At 48.3% G+C, this 16514-nt stretch overlaps 1 protein-coding gene across 1 annotated transcript in view; it reads right to left on the reverse strand.

Annotated features, from left to right (window-relative positions):
- Positions 1 to 14305, reverse strand: part of DOCK5 (dedicator of cytokinesis 5) — a 152972-nt gene extending 138667 nt beyond the window's left edge. Inside the window, exons 1-2 of the mRNA XM_075346467.1 lie at positions 13467 to 14305; positions 5868 to 5951 (exon numbers count right to left, since the gene is read on the reverse strand). Of these exons, the coding sequence (XP_075202582.1) occupies positions 5868 to 5951; positions 13467 to 13509 (127 nt within the window). The 5' untranslated portion in view covers positions 13510 to 14305. The remainder of the gene's footprint in view (positions 1 to 5867; positions 5952 to 13466) is intronic.
- Between the last annotated feature and the right edge of the window lie 2209 nt (positions 14306 to 16514).

Below are 16514 nucleotides of genomic sequence, written 5' to 3' on the forward strand. Positions count from 1 at the left end.
GGTGATGTGCATCTCTGTAATGAGGAGGGGTGCGGTGTAATGACATCAACACCCTATATAAGGGGTGCTTAATTATTAGGCAACTTCCTTTCCTTTGGCAAAATGGGTCAGAAGAGAGATTTGACGGGCTCTGAAAAGTCCAGAATTGTGAGATGTCTTGCAGAGGGATGCAGCAGTCTTGAAATTGCCAAACTTTTGAAGCGTGATCACCGAACAATCAAGCGTTTCATGACAAATAGGCAACAGGGTCGCAAGAAGCGTGTTGGGCAAAAAAGGCGCAAAATAACTGCCCATGAATTGAGGAAAATCAAGCGGGAAGCTGCCAAGATGCCATTTGCCACCAGTTTGGCCATATTTCAGAGCTGCAACGTTACTGGAGTATCAAAAAGCACAAGGTGTGCCATACTCAGGGACATGGCCAAGGTAAGGAAGGCTGAAAAACCACCACCACCTCCGAACAAGAAACATAAGAAAAAACGTCAAGACTGGGACAAGAAATATCTTAAGACTGATTTTTCTAAGGTTTTATGGACTGATGAAATGAGAGCGACTCTTGATGGGCCAGATGGATGGGCCAGAGGCTGGATCAGTAAAGGGCAGAGAGCTCCACTCCGACTCAGACACCAGCAAGGTGGAGGTGGGGTACTGGTATGGGCTGGTATCATCAAAGATGAACTTGTGAGACCTTTTCGGGTTGAGGATGGAGTGAAGCTCAACTCCCGACCTACTGCCAGTTTCTGGAAGACAACTTCTTCAAGCAGTGGTACAGGAAGAAGTCGGTATTGTTCAAGAAAAACATGATTTTCATGTAGGACAATGCTCCATCACATGCATCCAACTACTCCACAGCGTGGCTGGTCAGTAAAGCTCTAAAAGGATGAAAAAATAATGACATGGCCTCCTTGTTCACCTGATCTGAACCCCATAGAGAACCTGTGGTCCCTCATAAAATGTGAGATCTACAGGGACGGAAAACAGTCCACCTCTCGGAACAGTGTCTGGAGGCTGTGGTGGCTGCTGCATGCAATGTTGATCGTAAACAGATCAAGCAATGACAGAATCTATGGCTGGTAGGCTGTTGAGTGTCATCAGAAAGAAAGGGGGCTATATTGGTCACTAATTTTTTGGGGTTTTGTTTTTGCATGTCAGAAATGTTTATTTCTAAATTTTGTGCAGTTATATTGGTTTACCTGGTGAAAATAAACAAGTGAGATGGGAATATATCTGGTTTTTATTAAGTTGCCTAATAATTCTGCACAGTAATAGTTACCTGCACAAACAGAATCTTCCTAAGATACCCAAATCTAAAAAATCCCACTCCAACTTCCAAAAATATTAAGCTTTGATATTTATGAGTCTTTTGGGTCTGATGAGAACATACAGTAGTTGTTGATCAATAATAAAAAAAAAATCCTCTAAAATACAACTTGCCTAATAATTCTGCACACGGTGTAGTCTTAAAGGAGCCCCTCTTGCCCCTTTCTAGCCTAGGTTCCGGATCTCTTTTCATCCTCTATGTATATATTCCTACCATTATCTACCAGTAACTCTATCATGATTTGCTGAACACCTTCTCTGATACCATACACTTCCAAGCCGAGAGTTCAGATTCACCCAGGAGGCACATAGGAGGCCCAAAACTGTAACGAGAACTTCAGGTGACCAAAAAACAGCATTTAGAAGCATGTGGAATGGGGAAACCCCTTTAAGACGTTGGACCCTGTTTTTCTTGTTTCGTAGCTCGATCTGTCAGCAGTAGTCTTCGAGAGCCCTTAAAAACCCCAGTAGTAAATTTCCCCGGATTCTTAATCCGGTATTTGTTTTACTGACATGTTTGCTTCCTTCTTGGCATAAATAGATGCCAGGCGGTTGTACCTATCAATTTACACAAGTACTAAAATATATTGTATATGCAGTGAATAAAATCTACACAATGAAATTATAGCGTGGTCGTACACAGCGGGAGGGGAGCACCCAGTGGCGTAGCTAGACTTCGATGGGCTCCGGTGCAAAATTTGGATCTGGCCCCTCCATGCCCACATGTTGGTCAGATGTATGTATATGTATGAATACATTTAGCATTCTAAATCCTATAAAGACATACCAGTTGCCCTCCCCCCCCATGTAGTAATCTCTCCCATCCTGTTCTAATGTACCCCATTCTGGCCTCCTTCCTGGTAAATATGTCCCCAATCCTGGTAAATATCACCCATCCTAAGCTACTTCCTGTGCGCTGTTCTATCGGTGGTGCTGATGCTGATGTCAGGCTGTGCCCGCTGCGGCCGGTGAGGCAGGGGTCATCCTGACAATGTCAGTGGTGCGGGCTTCAAATAATGGTGCCCAGAGTCAGCGCGTGTGCAGATTGAGCACTCGGCTCAAGATCTCATTTGTGCTTGCACCGCCTCCAGTCCACTGATCTCCAAGCAGCGGACTTATGAATAATGGTGCCCGAAAGTGACGAGTGCGCAGAAAAGATTTCGTTTGGTCATTGAGATGATAACTCAATCTGAGCACGCGCCAACTCCAGGCGCCATTTCTTTGAAGTCCACACCGCCGACAGTTTCTGGATGCTCCTCCTGACTCACAGCGCCCGCAGTGAGCATGCATCGTGGACACCAGCCACACCGCCCGCAGCATCATCCTACTCCAGCACCGCCCCTGCTTCCTGTGACCTCGCTCCACCACCGCTGCCGCCCCCCCCCCCAGTAAGACACCACCGGATTATAAGACGGACCATATTATATATATATATATATATCTCTAGATTGTGAGCCCCAATGGGGACAGTATTACCAATGTATGTAAAGTGCTGTGGAATTAATAGCGCTATATAAATGAATAAAATTATTTTATATATATATATTTATTTATTTTTATTATTATTTTTTTTTTCACCTTTTTTCCTCGAAATTTGGGGTGCATCTTATAATCCGGTGTGTGTTATAAAACAAAAAATACGGTACCTAACTCAAACATGGGTAAATTGAGAAATAAAGCCTATAATACAGCATCCCTAGCCGCACAACACCAACTCAGACCTGGCTCCCTAAAAGGCCATCAATCTGTTTCTCGTCCCACCTGAGGAACTAGAGCGAAGGCCGCTACACACAACTAGACTAGAGAGAGAAAGTATGCAGAAGTAGACGAGGACCCAAAGTGAGGAAACTTAAGGCACATGCACAAGGGGAAAAAAGGAATATAATAAATAAAAGAAAGCGAAACTTCGCACCAACCTAACTGAGGAGCAAGGAAAGGTGTTGGGAAGATTAATAAGAAAACATAGAGAAGAAATACCTAGCAGGCAAAAATCACATTCAAAGCTGGATTTCCTTAGCAAACATCCACCAAGAACGATAGCCAGGAAAGAAGGCTGGTGCAAGGAGAGTAAATAGCCCCACCCAAGATGTGATAGCACAGAGACAGTATAGGAAAGTGAGAAATACCTAACAGCACACCAAGCAAAGAATAGCAAAAGTAAGAGAACCATCAGCAGTTGGCCAGAGACCGACCAGACTGTGGCGCAGCAGGGAAGGAAACTCACCACGTAGCAAAAGGTCACCGGGTGAGTTCCAAAACCTAGGCATGACAAGCAATTTTTCTAATAACTCTGGAAATTACCTTTTCAGGCTTTGCTCAGATCTCCGCTCTGCTGCTGATTTGTAAAATAAAATCTAGCGTAAAATGCTAGATCTTCCAGTAAAATTATGGGCACCCCTGACGGACCCAATAAACATCAGTGTTGTCAATCAGGCAACACTGTTTTCTGTCATAAAACAGATCCGTCACACTAATGAATTTGTAACGTTTGTGTGCTTGCGCTACGCTGTCTCCACCTTGCAGGAACGCGCACTCACTCACCACCGCAGCTGGCCCTCTCAACGCTGCCCTGCGGTCCCGCACGTGGCTTCTCCCTGCTTCTACCTCCCGGAGTCTATGCGCACGTCACAGGTCCTCCGGGAGTGCTCCTAGGGTGTGTGCCGCTCACTACTGTCCTTCTCATAAAGGGCCAGCGCACCCCTCCTAGGAAGTGCCTCTCAGCCTATTGCTGAGTCTGCCCACTCTGTACCCGGTTCCAGCCCCGTCCTGCCCACTCTGTACCCGGTTCCAGCCCCGTCCTGCCCACTCTGTACCCGGTTCCAGCCCCGTCCTGCCCACTCTGTACCCGGTTCCAGCCCCGTCCTGCCCACTCTGTACCCGGTTCCAGCCCCGTCCTGCCCACTCTGTACCCGGTTCCAGCCCCGTCCTGCCCTGTACCCGGTTCCAGCCCCGTCCAGCCCTGTACCCGGTTCCAGCCCCGTCCAGCCCTGTACCCGGTTCCAGCCCCGTCCAGCCCTGTACCCGGTTCCAGCCCCGTCCTGCCCTGTACCCGGTTCCAGCCCCGTCCTGCCCTGTACCCGGTTCCAGCCCCGTCCTGCCCTGTACCCGGTTCCAGCCCCGTCCTGCCCTGTACCCGGTTCCAGCCCCGTCCTGCCCTGTACACGGTTCCAGCCCCGTCCTGCCCTGTACACGGTTCCAGCCCCGTCCTGCCCTGTACACGGTTCCAGCCCCGTCCTGCCCTGTACCCGGTTCCAGCCCCGTCCTGCCCTGTACCCGGTTCCAGCCCCGTCCTGCCCTGTACCCGGTTCCAGCCCCGTCCTGCCCTGTACCCGGTTCCAGCCCCGTCCTGCCCTGTACCCGGTTCCAGCCCCGTCCTGCCCTGTACCCGGTTCCAGCCCCGTCCTGCCCTGTACCCGGTTCCAGCCCCGTCCTGCCCTGTACCCGGTTCCAGCCCCGTCCTGCCCTGTACCCGGTTCCAGCCCCGTCCTGCCCTGTACCCGGTTCCAGCCCCGTCCTGCCCTGTACCCGGTTCCAGCCTCGTCCTGCCCTGTACCCGGTTCCAGCCCCGTCCTGCCCTGTACCCGGTTCCAGCCCCGTCCTGCCTTGTTGGCACCTGGTTCCAGTCCCGTACTGCCTATACCTGGTTCCAGTCCCGTCCTGCCTATACCTGGTTCCAGTCCCGTCCTTCCTATACCTGGTTCCAGTCCCGTCCTGCCTATACCTGGTTCCAGTCCCGTCCTGCCTGTACCTGGTTCCAGTCCCGTCCTGCCTGTACCTGGTTCCAGTCCCGTCCTGCCTGTACCTGGTTCCAGTCCCGTCCTGCCTGTACCTGGTTCCAGTCCCGTCCTGCCTGTACCTGGTTTCAGTCCTGTCCTACCTGTACCCGGTTCCAGTCCCGTCCTGCCTCTACCCGATTCCAGTCCCGTCCTGCCTGTACCTGATTCCAGTCCCGTTCTGCCCTGTACCCGGTTCCAGCCCCGTCCTGCCCTGTACCCGGTTCCAGCCCCGTCCTGCCCTGTACCCGGTTCCAGCCCCGTCCTGCCTTGTTGGCACCTGGTTCCAGTCCCGTCCTGCCTGTACCTGGTTCCAGTCCCGTCCTGCCTATACCTGGTTCCAGTACCGTCCTGCCTGTACCTGATTCCAGTCCCGTCCTGCCTGTACCTGATTCCAGTCCCGTCCTGCCTGTACCTGATTCCAGTCCCATCCTGCCTGTACCTGGTTTCAGTCCTGTCCTACCTGTACCCGGTTCCAGTCCCGTCCTGCCTGTACCTGGTTTCAGTCCTGTCCTACCTGTACCCGGTTATCTGGATGGACAGGTACCTCTGCAGTCAATCACTGACTGCAGCGCTGACCAAAGCTTACTGTCAGTGAACGGTTCCCCTATGATCCAGTGGGTCCACTTTTGCTCTCCGCAGTACCATCTCCGGCAGCGAGCGTTATAGAATTCCATTGTCAGGCTCCGATATCAGAACAGAAAACAGGATTGCTGGTACCTAGCCCAGGATAGAGGTCAGCTTTCAAAACAGCAAAGGAGCAGAGTAAGCACTCACCTTCATATGTCTCCAGTATCTGCACAGTGTCCCCAACCTGAAGGCTCAGCTCTTCTCCATGTGTCGCCTGGAAGTTGTAGACGGCTGAAGGGGAAGAGAAATATCCCATTTATTACAGCGGTACAAAGCCTGATACATAGAAAAGGAGGATATCAAAAGATGAGCTGGAAACGATCTCCTATCCGACATCTGTGCTCGATCCTCACAATAACGAGATCAAAAGGCAAAGATACATATCTAGAATGGGAACAGCTGATAACATATAGATGATCACAGCCATATGTGAAGGCTTTCTGCAATGAAAAGAATGGTCCGGCAATTTCCTAATGCATTTTATGTCTCAATTCTAGATTTCAAAATCCCTGATTGTCTCTATCTATATATAAACATTGCAAGTTCCCATTCACTGACAGTAAGCTTTGGTCAGCGCTGCAGTCAGTGATTGACTGCAGAGGTACCTGTCCATCCAGACAGTACAGGTATCGACTGTGCACTTCAGGGGCTTTTGTCGTCAATTACTGACGGCAAGGATCACCTGACCTACAGAGAATGGACGTGTACTGCATGTTGGTAATCCATTTACAAGAACCGTCACATTTTTTTGGAAACAGGTAGAATAAGGTTTAAGGCACACTCGGAAATATGACCGCTCAAGAAGGTTTCAAACCCATCATTACATACAAGACAACTTGGCACACCAAAAATAAATGTAAAGACTTTATTGTACAGGCAATCCACACAAAATGTAACGTTTCGACCCCTATATTTGGGTCTTCATCAGACACAATAGATTCTTATAGATAGATCACATTGCTGTATTGTATAGATGTGTTGGAGTTGTACAGCAGAGCGTCTTACACACTGTTGGAGGGTGCACCTTTTGGAAACAGTCACAGTATATTCAATGAATTTTCCCAGAAATAACAGTTTTGAAGTCATAAAAGGTGGTGGGTTTGGGGCAGTCCAGGACGAGCTAGGCACATCAAGGGTGGTACTTGTGTGCAGCAAGCGAAGAGCTGTAGTGGCCAGATGTTCATCCGGACTTACAGGAAGATTACAGAGTTTAGCTGTGTACTTCCTGAGCCAGTGATTGGCTGCAGTGGTCACCTGTCTGTGCAGACAGAAGAGGAAATACTGATACCAGCTGTATGCGGTGATCAGATCTGCTCGTACTGACCAGGAAAGGGCTGTAGTGGTCAGATCTCCATCCAGACTTACCAGGAAGATTACAGAGTTTGGCTGTGTACTTTGTGAACTTTGGGCCAGTGACTGGCTGCAGTGGTCACCTGTCTGTGCAGACATAAGATGAAATACAGAGACCAGCTGTATGCGGTGGTCAGATCTGCTCGTACTGACCAGGAATAGGCTGTAATCATCCAGACTTACCAGGAAGATCACAGAGTTTGGTTGTGTACTTCCTGAGCTTTCGGTCAGTGATTGGCTGCAGTGGTCACCTGTCTGTACAGACATAAGAGGAAATACAGAGCCAGCTGTATGCGGTAGTCAGGTCTGCTCGTACTGACTAGGAAGCACAGGGGACTGGCAGTGTACAGTAGTCACACATTTGCCTGGTCCAAACATTAAAGTAGAGCAGAATGTGCACTTATATCATGTTGGTCACTGCTGCGGCCATTGATTAGCTGCAGCAGTCACATGTCTGTCTGGCACAAATTGAAAGTACAGACTGGCTGTGCACTTCCTGCACTCTGGTCGACGCTGCGGCCAGTGATTAGCTGCAGTGGTCACATGTCTGTCTGGGCCAAGACTGTGTACCAATTGAGCGTAGTTACTGCTGAAGCCAATGATTGTCAGCAGCTGTCAAATGTGCATCAAGCTGCAACAGGAAATAAAGAGAACAGCTGGGTACTTCCTGCAAGTCACTAATGTGATCACGGGTCCATCCGGACTGAGCAAAAAATACTGAGACCCCGCAGAGGACCCAGACAGCATGGAAAAAGCATTGAGGGGTGGCATGGCGGGTATTACTTAAAACATTTTTGGAGCTTAAAGAAAAAAAAAAAAAAAAAGCAGAAATCAGTGGCTGGACAATCCCTTTAACTGCAGTGCAGGCTGCAGACAGATTGCAGATGCTCATAATAACAGCACTATGATAATAGTCTGCCTCCACCGCCCCACACTCTGGGCGCTCAGCCCCCTGGTTTCCAGTACTCTATCTATATTGTTATCACACCGGCCAAAAACTTCCTGTGCTGGCAGTCACTGAGTGGAGAGATTGCACTTATTACTAAATCAATGGACGCCGACATGAAAAACAAGTGTATAGAAGTGACTCAAGTTTCCTGATTACTGGGAGCGAAAGAAAAGAAAGACCTCTGAACCTTACACCGTGCGAGAAACAAGGGACAGGCGCGGGAACGACAATCGATACGTCCTGTATGAATAGTCTTCTATTACAAAAGAAAAATCAGAAAAAAAATACTAAAAAAAAATGTGTGACACAAGCTAAAAAGCTCCATTACAGCATTCACCCAGCTTTCCTAGGATCCCGAATGTCAAAAGTGATCACTTTTGCAGTAATGGATTGAGGCAGTAGGTTCTATGGTGGCCATATTGGTTGCCACACAGCTTTAGATAGTTCACGAGGCCACACACTGAAAAGCGTCTGGTTAAGAAAGCCAGTCTTGGCACATCTTGTAGGAAAATTGGATCATTGTCATCTCCTAACCGCTCCTCAGACGGATTGCATTGCATTTGCTTTAAGCGTTCAATTTTCTTACACTATGCATTGCAGCAATTTCCTATTAAATTAAAACCTTGAGCATTGCTCATCCTGAGCTTCTTGGTTCAATGGGGATCCTCCATTATGGTGAACAAACACCAACTAGTAGAGTTGGTGACTCAACCACTAAAGTTCCCAGTTCTGGAGATGGGTAGCGTTCCTAATATATATATATATATATATATATATATATATATATATATATATATATATATATATATATATATATATATATATATATATATATATATATATATATATATATATCTATCTATATATATATATATATATATAGGGATTATGGCTGGGCTACGACCACCAGTGACTGGAGAGCTGACGATGCATGCTCCGGGGATCAAAGTTCTGGAGATAGATGCAGGTCCTATAGGTGGGACCAGCATCCCACCTATAGAGTGGAGTGCATGTGCTGGGAGCCAAAGTTCTGGAGATAAATGCTGGTCCCACCTATAGGACCTGCACCTATCAAGCATTTATGGCACATCATATGTCCTAGCTGCTTATAATGGGATCCACATTTGTCTCCAGAATATGAATTACCCACTATGGCTGATGTACGGCCAGCAGTGATTGGAAAGCGGCGACGCATGTGCTGGGTATCAAAGTTCTGGAGATAGATGTTGGTCCCACCTATAGGACCTGCACCTATCATACACTTATGGCACAACCTATGTCCTAGGTGCCCAGAGGTGGTCCCACATCTGCCTCCAGAACGGAGCTCCCCTGTTTCAATTGATGTATGACCACCTGTTAGTGAGGCGCTGATGATGCCCGCGCCGATAATCCCAGTTTTGGACTTAGGTCCTATAGTTGGGACCAGCGTCTATCAAACATTTATGGCACATCCTATGCCCTAGGTGCCCAGAGGTGGACCCACAACTACCTCCCGAACGGAGCTCCCCTGTTTCGACTGGTGTATGACCCCCTGTAGCCTGCACCAGAGGATCCCAGTCCTGAAGATAAGCGGCACCAGCATCTATCAAATTAATAATTTATCGTATATCCTATGGGTCTCCCATAAATGTCTCTTGTGAGAGAACCCCTTTAATGTCCTCCATAACATGAACCATTAATACGGCATACACGGAATAGGGGCTCATCCACAAGTGTCTCCTTCAGTTACACAATACTGGGCCTAGCAAAAAAAAAGAAAAAAAACACACCTAGTTGCCCATAGCAACCGAGTGTGTCTTGGTTTTTGCAAGACAGCAGCCATGTTTTCCTATCTGATACCACATTTTTAACCATTGTGATTATAGCACCGCTTCAAGAGGGACAAGTTTCATCTCATTTTTCGACATGAAACATTTTATGGTTGTAGTTATATGTAATTTAATAGGCAATATACATATTCTGGTGCCACTGACTCCAATATACTGACAGCCATATATCTGAAGCCTTTTTTCTGACACCTATGACATATTGGACAAAATGGAGTATGGCTTTCAAAACCAAAACACAGCTGTTGCACATGGCAGCCAATCAGATTCCACCTTTCATTTTACAAAGGCCTTTTGGAAAATGAGAGCATTGACGTGATTGGTTGCCATAGGTAACTACTCCTCTTTGCATTAGTTTTGATACCTCTTCCTCACTATTTACATTTGTCTGGGTAAAGTAATGCTCAGAGAAGACACAAACTAATAGATGCCCTGAAATAGGCTTTCCGCGCAATAATTTACATTTTTTTTCTCTCATAGAAAACATTGAAGTCATCACATGAATTGCAGTAAAACCTTTTTTTTTTTACCACAACTTCCTCACCATGACACCCACCCGAATCTAACAGGTCCTCAGCAATCGTTATTGAGGCCTTCATGCTAGAAAAAGTCTGTGCAGAGCTCAGTAATTTCAATTCCTCAAACCATTATCTTAAAACCAATGGTTGACAACCAGCGGCTCTCCGACTGGTGAAACACTACAACTCCCAGCAGCCACAAACAGCGAGCTGGCCGAGGAGGCCATGTTGGAGACCACTGCCTATACATCTGCTTAAAGGGGTCCCATATGTGTATATAAGACTAGGGCCAAATGGCGATCTTGGTCACGCGACGTGAATGTTGCATCTAATAATTGTCACCGTGGTCACTTTACAACTAAGATGGCTGCATTGGAAATCAGGCCATTCGAATTTACAAATTGTGGATGTATTTGACACCGCGTCCTCATCCGAATTGTGGATACGTGCCGGAGCTACCTTTATATGACATGCATTATTATGCTGCGTGAAACGGACCAAAGTAGTAGTGCATACTGCAATTTTTATTTTTCACGCAGATAGTCTGCATCGAATATTGGCCATAGGGACTGGTACATTGGGGTCAATGGGTCCTCGGAGCACACAGACTGATTGAACACTCGTCTGAACGAGCCCTAGGTGCTACTAAAAAACGTTAGATTGGTAGAGATTATTGCAAGCACTACCATGCTCGGGTGCTCGGTAGCTCCGAGCACCCGAGCATGGTAGTGCTCGCTCATCACTAGTTACGAGTACCGAGCACCTGTGCATGGTAGTGCCCGCTCATCACTAATTACGAGCACCGAACACCCGAGCATGGTAGTGTCCGCTCATCACTAGTTACGAGCTCCCAAGCATAGTAGTGCCCACTCATCACTAGTTACGAGGACCAGGGACCCGAGCATGGTAGTGCTCACTCATTACTAGTTACGAGTGCCATGGACCCGAGCATGGCAGTTCTCACTCATCACTAGTTACGAGACCCGAGCACCCGAGCATGGTAGTGCTCGCTCATCACTAGTTACGAGTACCAAGCACCCGAGCATGGTAGTGCTCACTCATCACTAGTTACGAGACCCGAGCACCCGAGCATGGTAGTGCTCGCTCATCACTAGTTACGAGTACCAAGCACCTGAGCATGGTAGTGCCCGCTCATCACTAGTTACGAGTACCGAGCACCCGAGCATGGTAGTGCTCGCTCATCACTAGTTACGAGTACCGAGCACCCGAGCATGGTAGTGCTCGCTCATCACTAGTTACGAGTACAGAGCCCCCGAGCATGGTAGTGCCCGCTCATCACTAGTTACGAGTACCGAGCACCTGTGCATGGTAGTACTCGCTCATCACTAGTTACGAGTACCGAGCACCTGAGCATGGTAGTACTCGCTCATCACTAGTTACGAGTACCGAGCACCTGAGCATGGTAGTACTCGCTCATCACTAGTTACGAGTACCGAGCACCTGTGCATGGTAGTGCCCGCTCATCACTAGTTACGAGTACAGAGCACCTGAGCATGGTAGTGCCCGCTCATCACTAGTTACGAGTACCGAGCACCCGAGCATGGTAGTGCCCGCTCATCACTAGTTACGAGTACCAAGCACCCGAGCATGGTAGTGCCCGCTCATCACTAGTTACGAGTACCGAGCACCCGAGCATGGTAGTGCCTGCTCATCACTAGTTACGAGTACAGAGCCCCCGAGCATGGTAGTGCTCGCTCATCACTAGTTACCAGTACTGAGCACCTGAGCATGGTAGTGCCCGCTCATCACTAGTTACGAGTACCGAGCACCTGTGCATGGTAGTGCCCGCTCATCACTAGTTACGAGTACTGAGCACCCAAGCCTCATTCATAAGACCAATTTTTTTATTCCTACAAGAAACAAAACTTACCAATTCCCATCAAGGTGGTGCATCGGATTTTCAGCCATTATTAGTCTGTGTCTGTTCTTAGCTATCATCTATTTTTCTTGTATGCAAAAAAAACACAAAAAACAAAAACCAGACAGCACTCGATTAACGTAAAGATGGCATCCGACTCCTGTTTTCTTCACCGACCCATTGATTTGAATGCTTAATAAGAACTTTGAATGGGCATGATAGATCGGAATCGGATGAAAACATCTCTACTTTTTCGTTTGCACACACACTAGAAAAAACTTGGATATGTGAACAGCACCACAAATGTGAAAAACAGACGCTGTGTTGTTGTTTTTTCAGATGTTTTTGGAGCAGAACTTTTCCAATTCCTCAATAAAAACTTGTGGGTTTTTTAAGAGTTTTTGCTCCAGAAACTCCCGAAATAAAGCTCAGTGTGCATACTCTGAATGAAGCCTTATTGTCAAATATGGGTTTTAATATGGCGATGAAATTTTTTAAAACTGGCCACAAAAAAAAAAAAAAAAAAAAAAACCCACTCCAGCTGCTGGATTCTGCAACGTTTTATCGGCATGTCTCAGATCTGGCGTTGCACCCTGAAGCCTACACCTGCTTGTAGGTGATCAGAGGAGCAGGACAGACACAAAAGACGAAATGTCACCTCGGGGTGCAGACGGCGAACCCACACACAGATCAGACACAAGTAGGGTAGACAGGAGTAAAATCAGATAAAAGGGACCCCAGGGGGATAATACAGAACCATACCCCTAAAATAGATTAACCCCTGCACCACCTTCCACCACTATCGATCCACTAGAAATTCTTGAAGAACACAACTTGTCGGAGAGTAAGGACAGAGTATGCAGTTTTTGAAGATAGCAGATATATTTACTTTCCTGTTAATATTAACGATAAAAATATACATTTTTTTACTCTGCACAGCAGAGCGGAGATGTGGAGATGCAGAGCTGAATGAGTCATGTCATTCTCGCTTTGAGTTGTGTTTGCACTTTCAGACTGAGTTACTGGAAAAACCACAGATTGTGATGAATGACAAAGTCAGCTCTGCTACATCTAGCTGTAAAAGTCACAAGATAGGATCACACATTAGTGAGGGCTTGTCTATGGGCATGCAAGGGTTAATCAGCCTTCACAATGCTCGAATACAGATCTACAGATCAGTACTGGTCTGCAAAGCTTGCAATCTAAAAAGAAGTGTTGACTCACCCACTCCAAACTTCTCCCTCTTAGCGGGGATCCAGCGGGCCATGTTACATTGGTGTGTTTTGGAGAGGGGGGTAACGATGGCACCACTGAAGTTACCGTGCAGGGCTCCTGCCCTCCCCGTGCTGCTCACTGTACTCCACCATGTTCTGTGACTCACAGGGAGGGGGCTGGGGCAGGAGGTGGTGCAGCACAAGGGAAAGGAGGGGTTACTGGAGCAGCAGCTGGGGCAGGAGGTGGTGCAGCACAAGGGAAAGGAGGGGTTACTGGAGCAGCAGCTGGGGCAGGAGGTGGTGCAGCACAAGGGAAAGGAGGGGTTACTGGAGCAGCAGCTGGGGCAGGAGGTGGTGCAGCACAAGGGAAAGGAGGGGTTACTGGAGCAGCAGCTGGGGCAGGAGGTGGTGCAGCACAAGGGAAAGGAGGGGTTACTGGAGCAGCAGCTGGGGCAGGAGGTGGTGCAGCACAAGGGAAAGGAGGGGTTACTGGAGCAGCAGCTGGGGCAGGAGGTGGTGCAGCACAAGGGAAAGGAGGGGTTACTGGAGCAGCAGCTGGAGCAGGAGGTGGTGCAGCAGATGGAGCAAGAGGTGGTGCAGCAGAAGGGGTAGGAGGGGTTACTGGAGCAGAAGATGGAGGAGGAGGTGGTGCAGCACAGGGATAGGAGTGGTTAGTGGTGCAGCAAATGGTGCAGCAGAGGGAGTAGGAGTGGTTGGGGGTGGTGCAGTACAGGGGTAGGAGTAGTGTAGCAGCTTGAGCAGGAGGTGGTGCAGATTGCAGAAGAGGGGTTAAGCGTGGTTAGGGGTAGAGCAAGTGTGGAGCAGGAGGTGGTGTAAGACACGGGGGTAGGAGTGGATAAGGGTGGAGCAGATGGAGCAGGAGGTAGGGTAAGAGTGGTTACTGGTGCAGCACACGTGGTAAAAATGGTTATGATGCAACAGGTGGGGCAGGAGGTGGTGCAGCACAGTGGGTAGGAGTAGTTACTGGTGGGGCAGGAGGTGGTGCAGCACAGTGGGTAGGAGTAGTTACTGGTGCAACAGGTGGGGCAGGAGGTGGTGCAGCACAGTGGGTAGGAGTAGTTACTGGTGCAACAGGTGGGGCAGGAGGTGGTGCAGCACAGTGGGTAGGAGTAGTTACTGGTGCAACAGGTGGTGCAGGAGGTGGTGCAGCACAGTGGGTAGGAGTAGTTACTCGTGCAACAGGTGGTGCAGGAGGTGGTGCAGCACAGTGGGTAGGAGTAGTTACTCGTGCAACAGGTGGGGTAGGAGGTGGTGCAGCACAGTGAGTAGGAGTAGTTACTGATGCAACAGGTGGGGCAGGAGGTGGTGCAGCACAGTGGGTAGGAGTAGTTACTGGTGCAACAGGTGGTGCAGTACAGGGGTTAGGAGTGGTTACTGATGCAACAGGTGGGGTAGGAGTAGTTACTGGTGCAACAGGTGGTGCAGTACAGGGGTTAGGAGTGGTTACTGATGCAACAGATGGGGCAGGAGGTGGTGCAACAGACAGGGTTAAGGGTGCAGCACAGAGGGTAGGAGTGGTACTGGTTCACCACATGGGGCAGGAGGTGGTGCAGCATAGGGGTAGGAGTGGTTGCACTAAGGGGCATGAGTGGATTATTGTAAAAAGCAGGTGTAAAAGTGGTTAATTTCAGTATGAAGGAGGGGGATGTTGGCCAACAGGAGAGCAGGATTAGGTGCAGCAGGCAGGTTACCTGAGTTAGGCCTTGTTTTTAGGCCAGTGATAGGTGACCCTGGCTCTTTGCTGCAGGCTGTCCCCTGCTGCCTCTGACCCTGACATCTTCTGGAATGTAGCAGGGAGGAGCAGCAGGGCATTGCAGAGGGTGCAGCTCCGGGTCCGGCCACTAGGGGCAGGCGCTGTCACTGTGTTTGATGGTGGCTGCAGCTATTCCGCAGTACTTTGTATTCTTCTCTGGAGTTTTGGCCTCAGCTGTTCCTCGTTATGTTCCTCCATTGTTGCAGCGTCACGTGTCTGAGCAGCTTTCTCCTTGATTTACATGACGTTCTCTGTTTTGGGCTCTGCTAATATTTTGTGCATTAATTCAGCAGAATATTTTTGTCTTGGGATCCAGTCTGCTGTCTGCATCAGTGATGGAGCTTCAGCATGCCCAGGGAAGCAGTGATCATGCCAGATGTTGCAAAACTACAACTCCCAGCATGCCTTGACATGCAGCCCTCCATGGCAATGTAGTTTCCCCATGACTGGGGTTAGTGCTATGTTTAAAGTGAATTTTTGATGGTGTAGATTTTCTGCACCAATTAAAGGGAATGTGTCAGCGGGTTTTTGCTATGTAATCTGAGAGCAGCATGATATAGGAAAAGAGATCCTGAATCCAATGATGTATCACTGAAATTACTGGCTGCAGCCGTACTTACATGTAAATGCAGCCGAGCTCAGAAAGCTAACCCTGACCACACCATTGATTAGCAACTTTCTATGTAAATTGTATCCTGACAGTGAGGTGCTAATGAGGGGGTGGGGCTGGACCATGGAGCACACGGGTAACTAGTCCAGAAGTGATAATCTCCTGTTGATAAAACACTAATTGTTTTGAAAGAACAGCACACATATTTCCATCCGTGTTGGAAATATGCACTGCAGGTGGGTTTATGGTGAGTAAAAAAAGCACAGTGGGCTATGCATCCCATCCACTTTGCTGGCACTGTAAGACGATGCGTTTTATACCTGGATTTTAGATGCAGAAACGCTGCTGATTTGTGATTTTTCTAAATTATATTTGTAAAATCAGCACCAAACGTGGGTCTCCACAATACAGATTGATATGATGCAGATTTTAGAAACACATCAAAAGTCAAATTTCTCATGGAATAAGATAAATTTCATCCATGTTACTGATACTGTAAACTCCTGTGGGTCTTATACACAGCGAGTACTCAACATATGAACTCTAAGAAACCTACAAAATGAGCCTCTAATCTATAGAACAGCCAGTGCTAGAGTGTCCGAAGAACCACGCACAGGACGTCCCACCCCGGTGACGTCGTCACCAGAGATGTGGAGCCGGTAAGCCAAACCTGA

Source organism: Anomaloglossus baeobatrachus, chromosome 4 (genome assembly GCF_048569485.1).
Source record: "Anomaloglossus baeobatrachus isolate aAnoBae1 chromosome 4, aAnoBae1.hap1, whole genome shotgun sequence".
NCBI classification, from domain to species: domain Eukaryota; kingdom Metazoa; phylum Chordata; class Amphibia; order Anura; family Aromobatidae; genus Anomaloglossus; species Anomaloglossus baeobatrachus.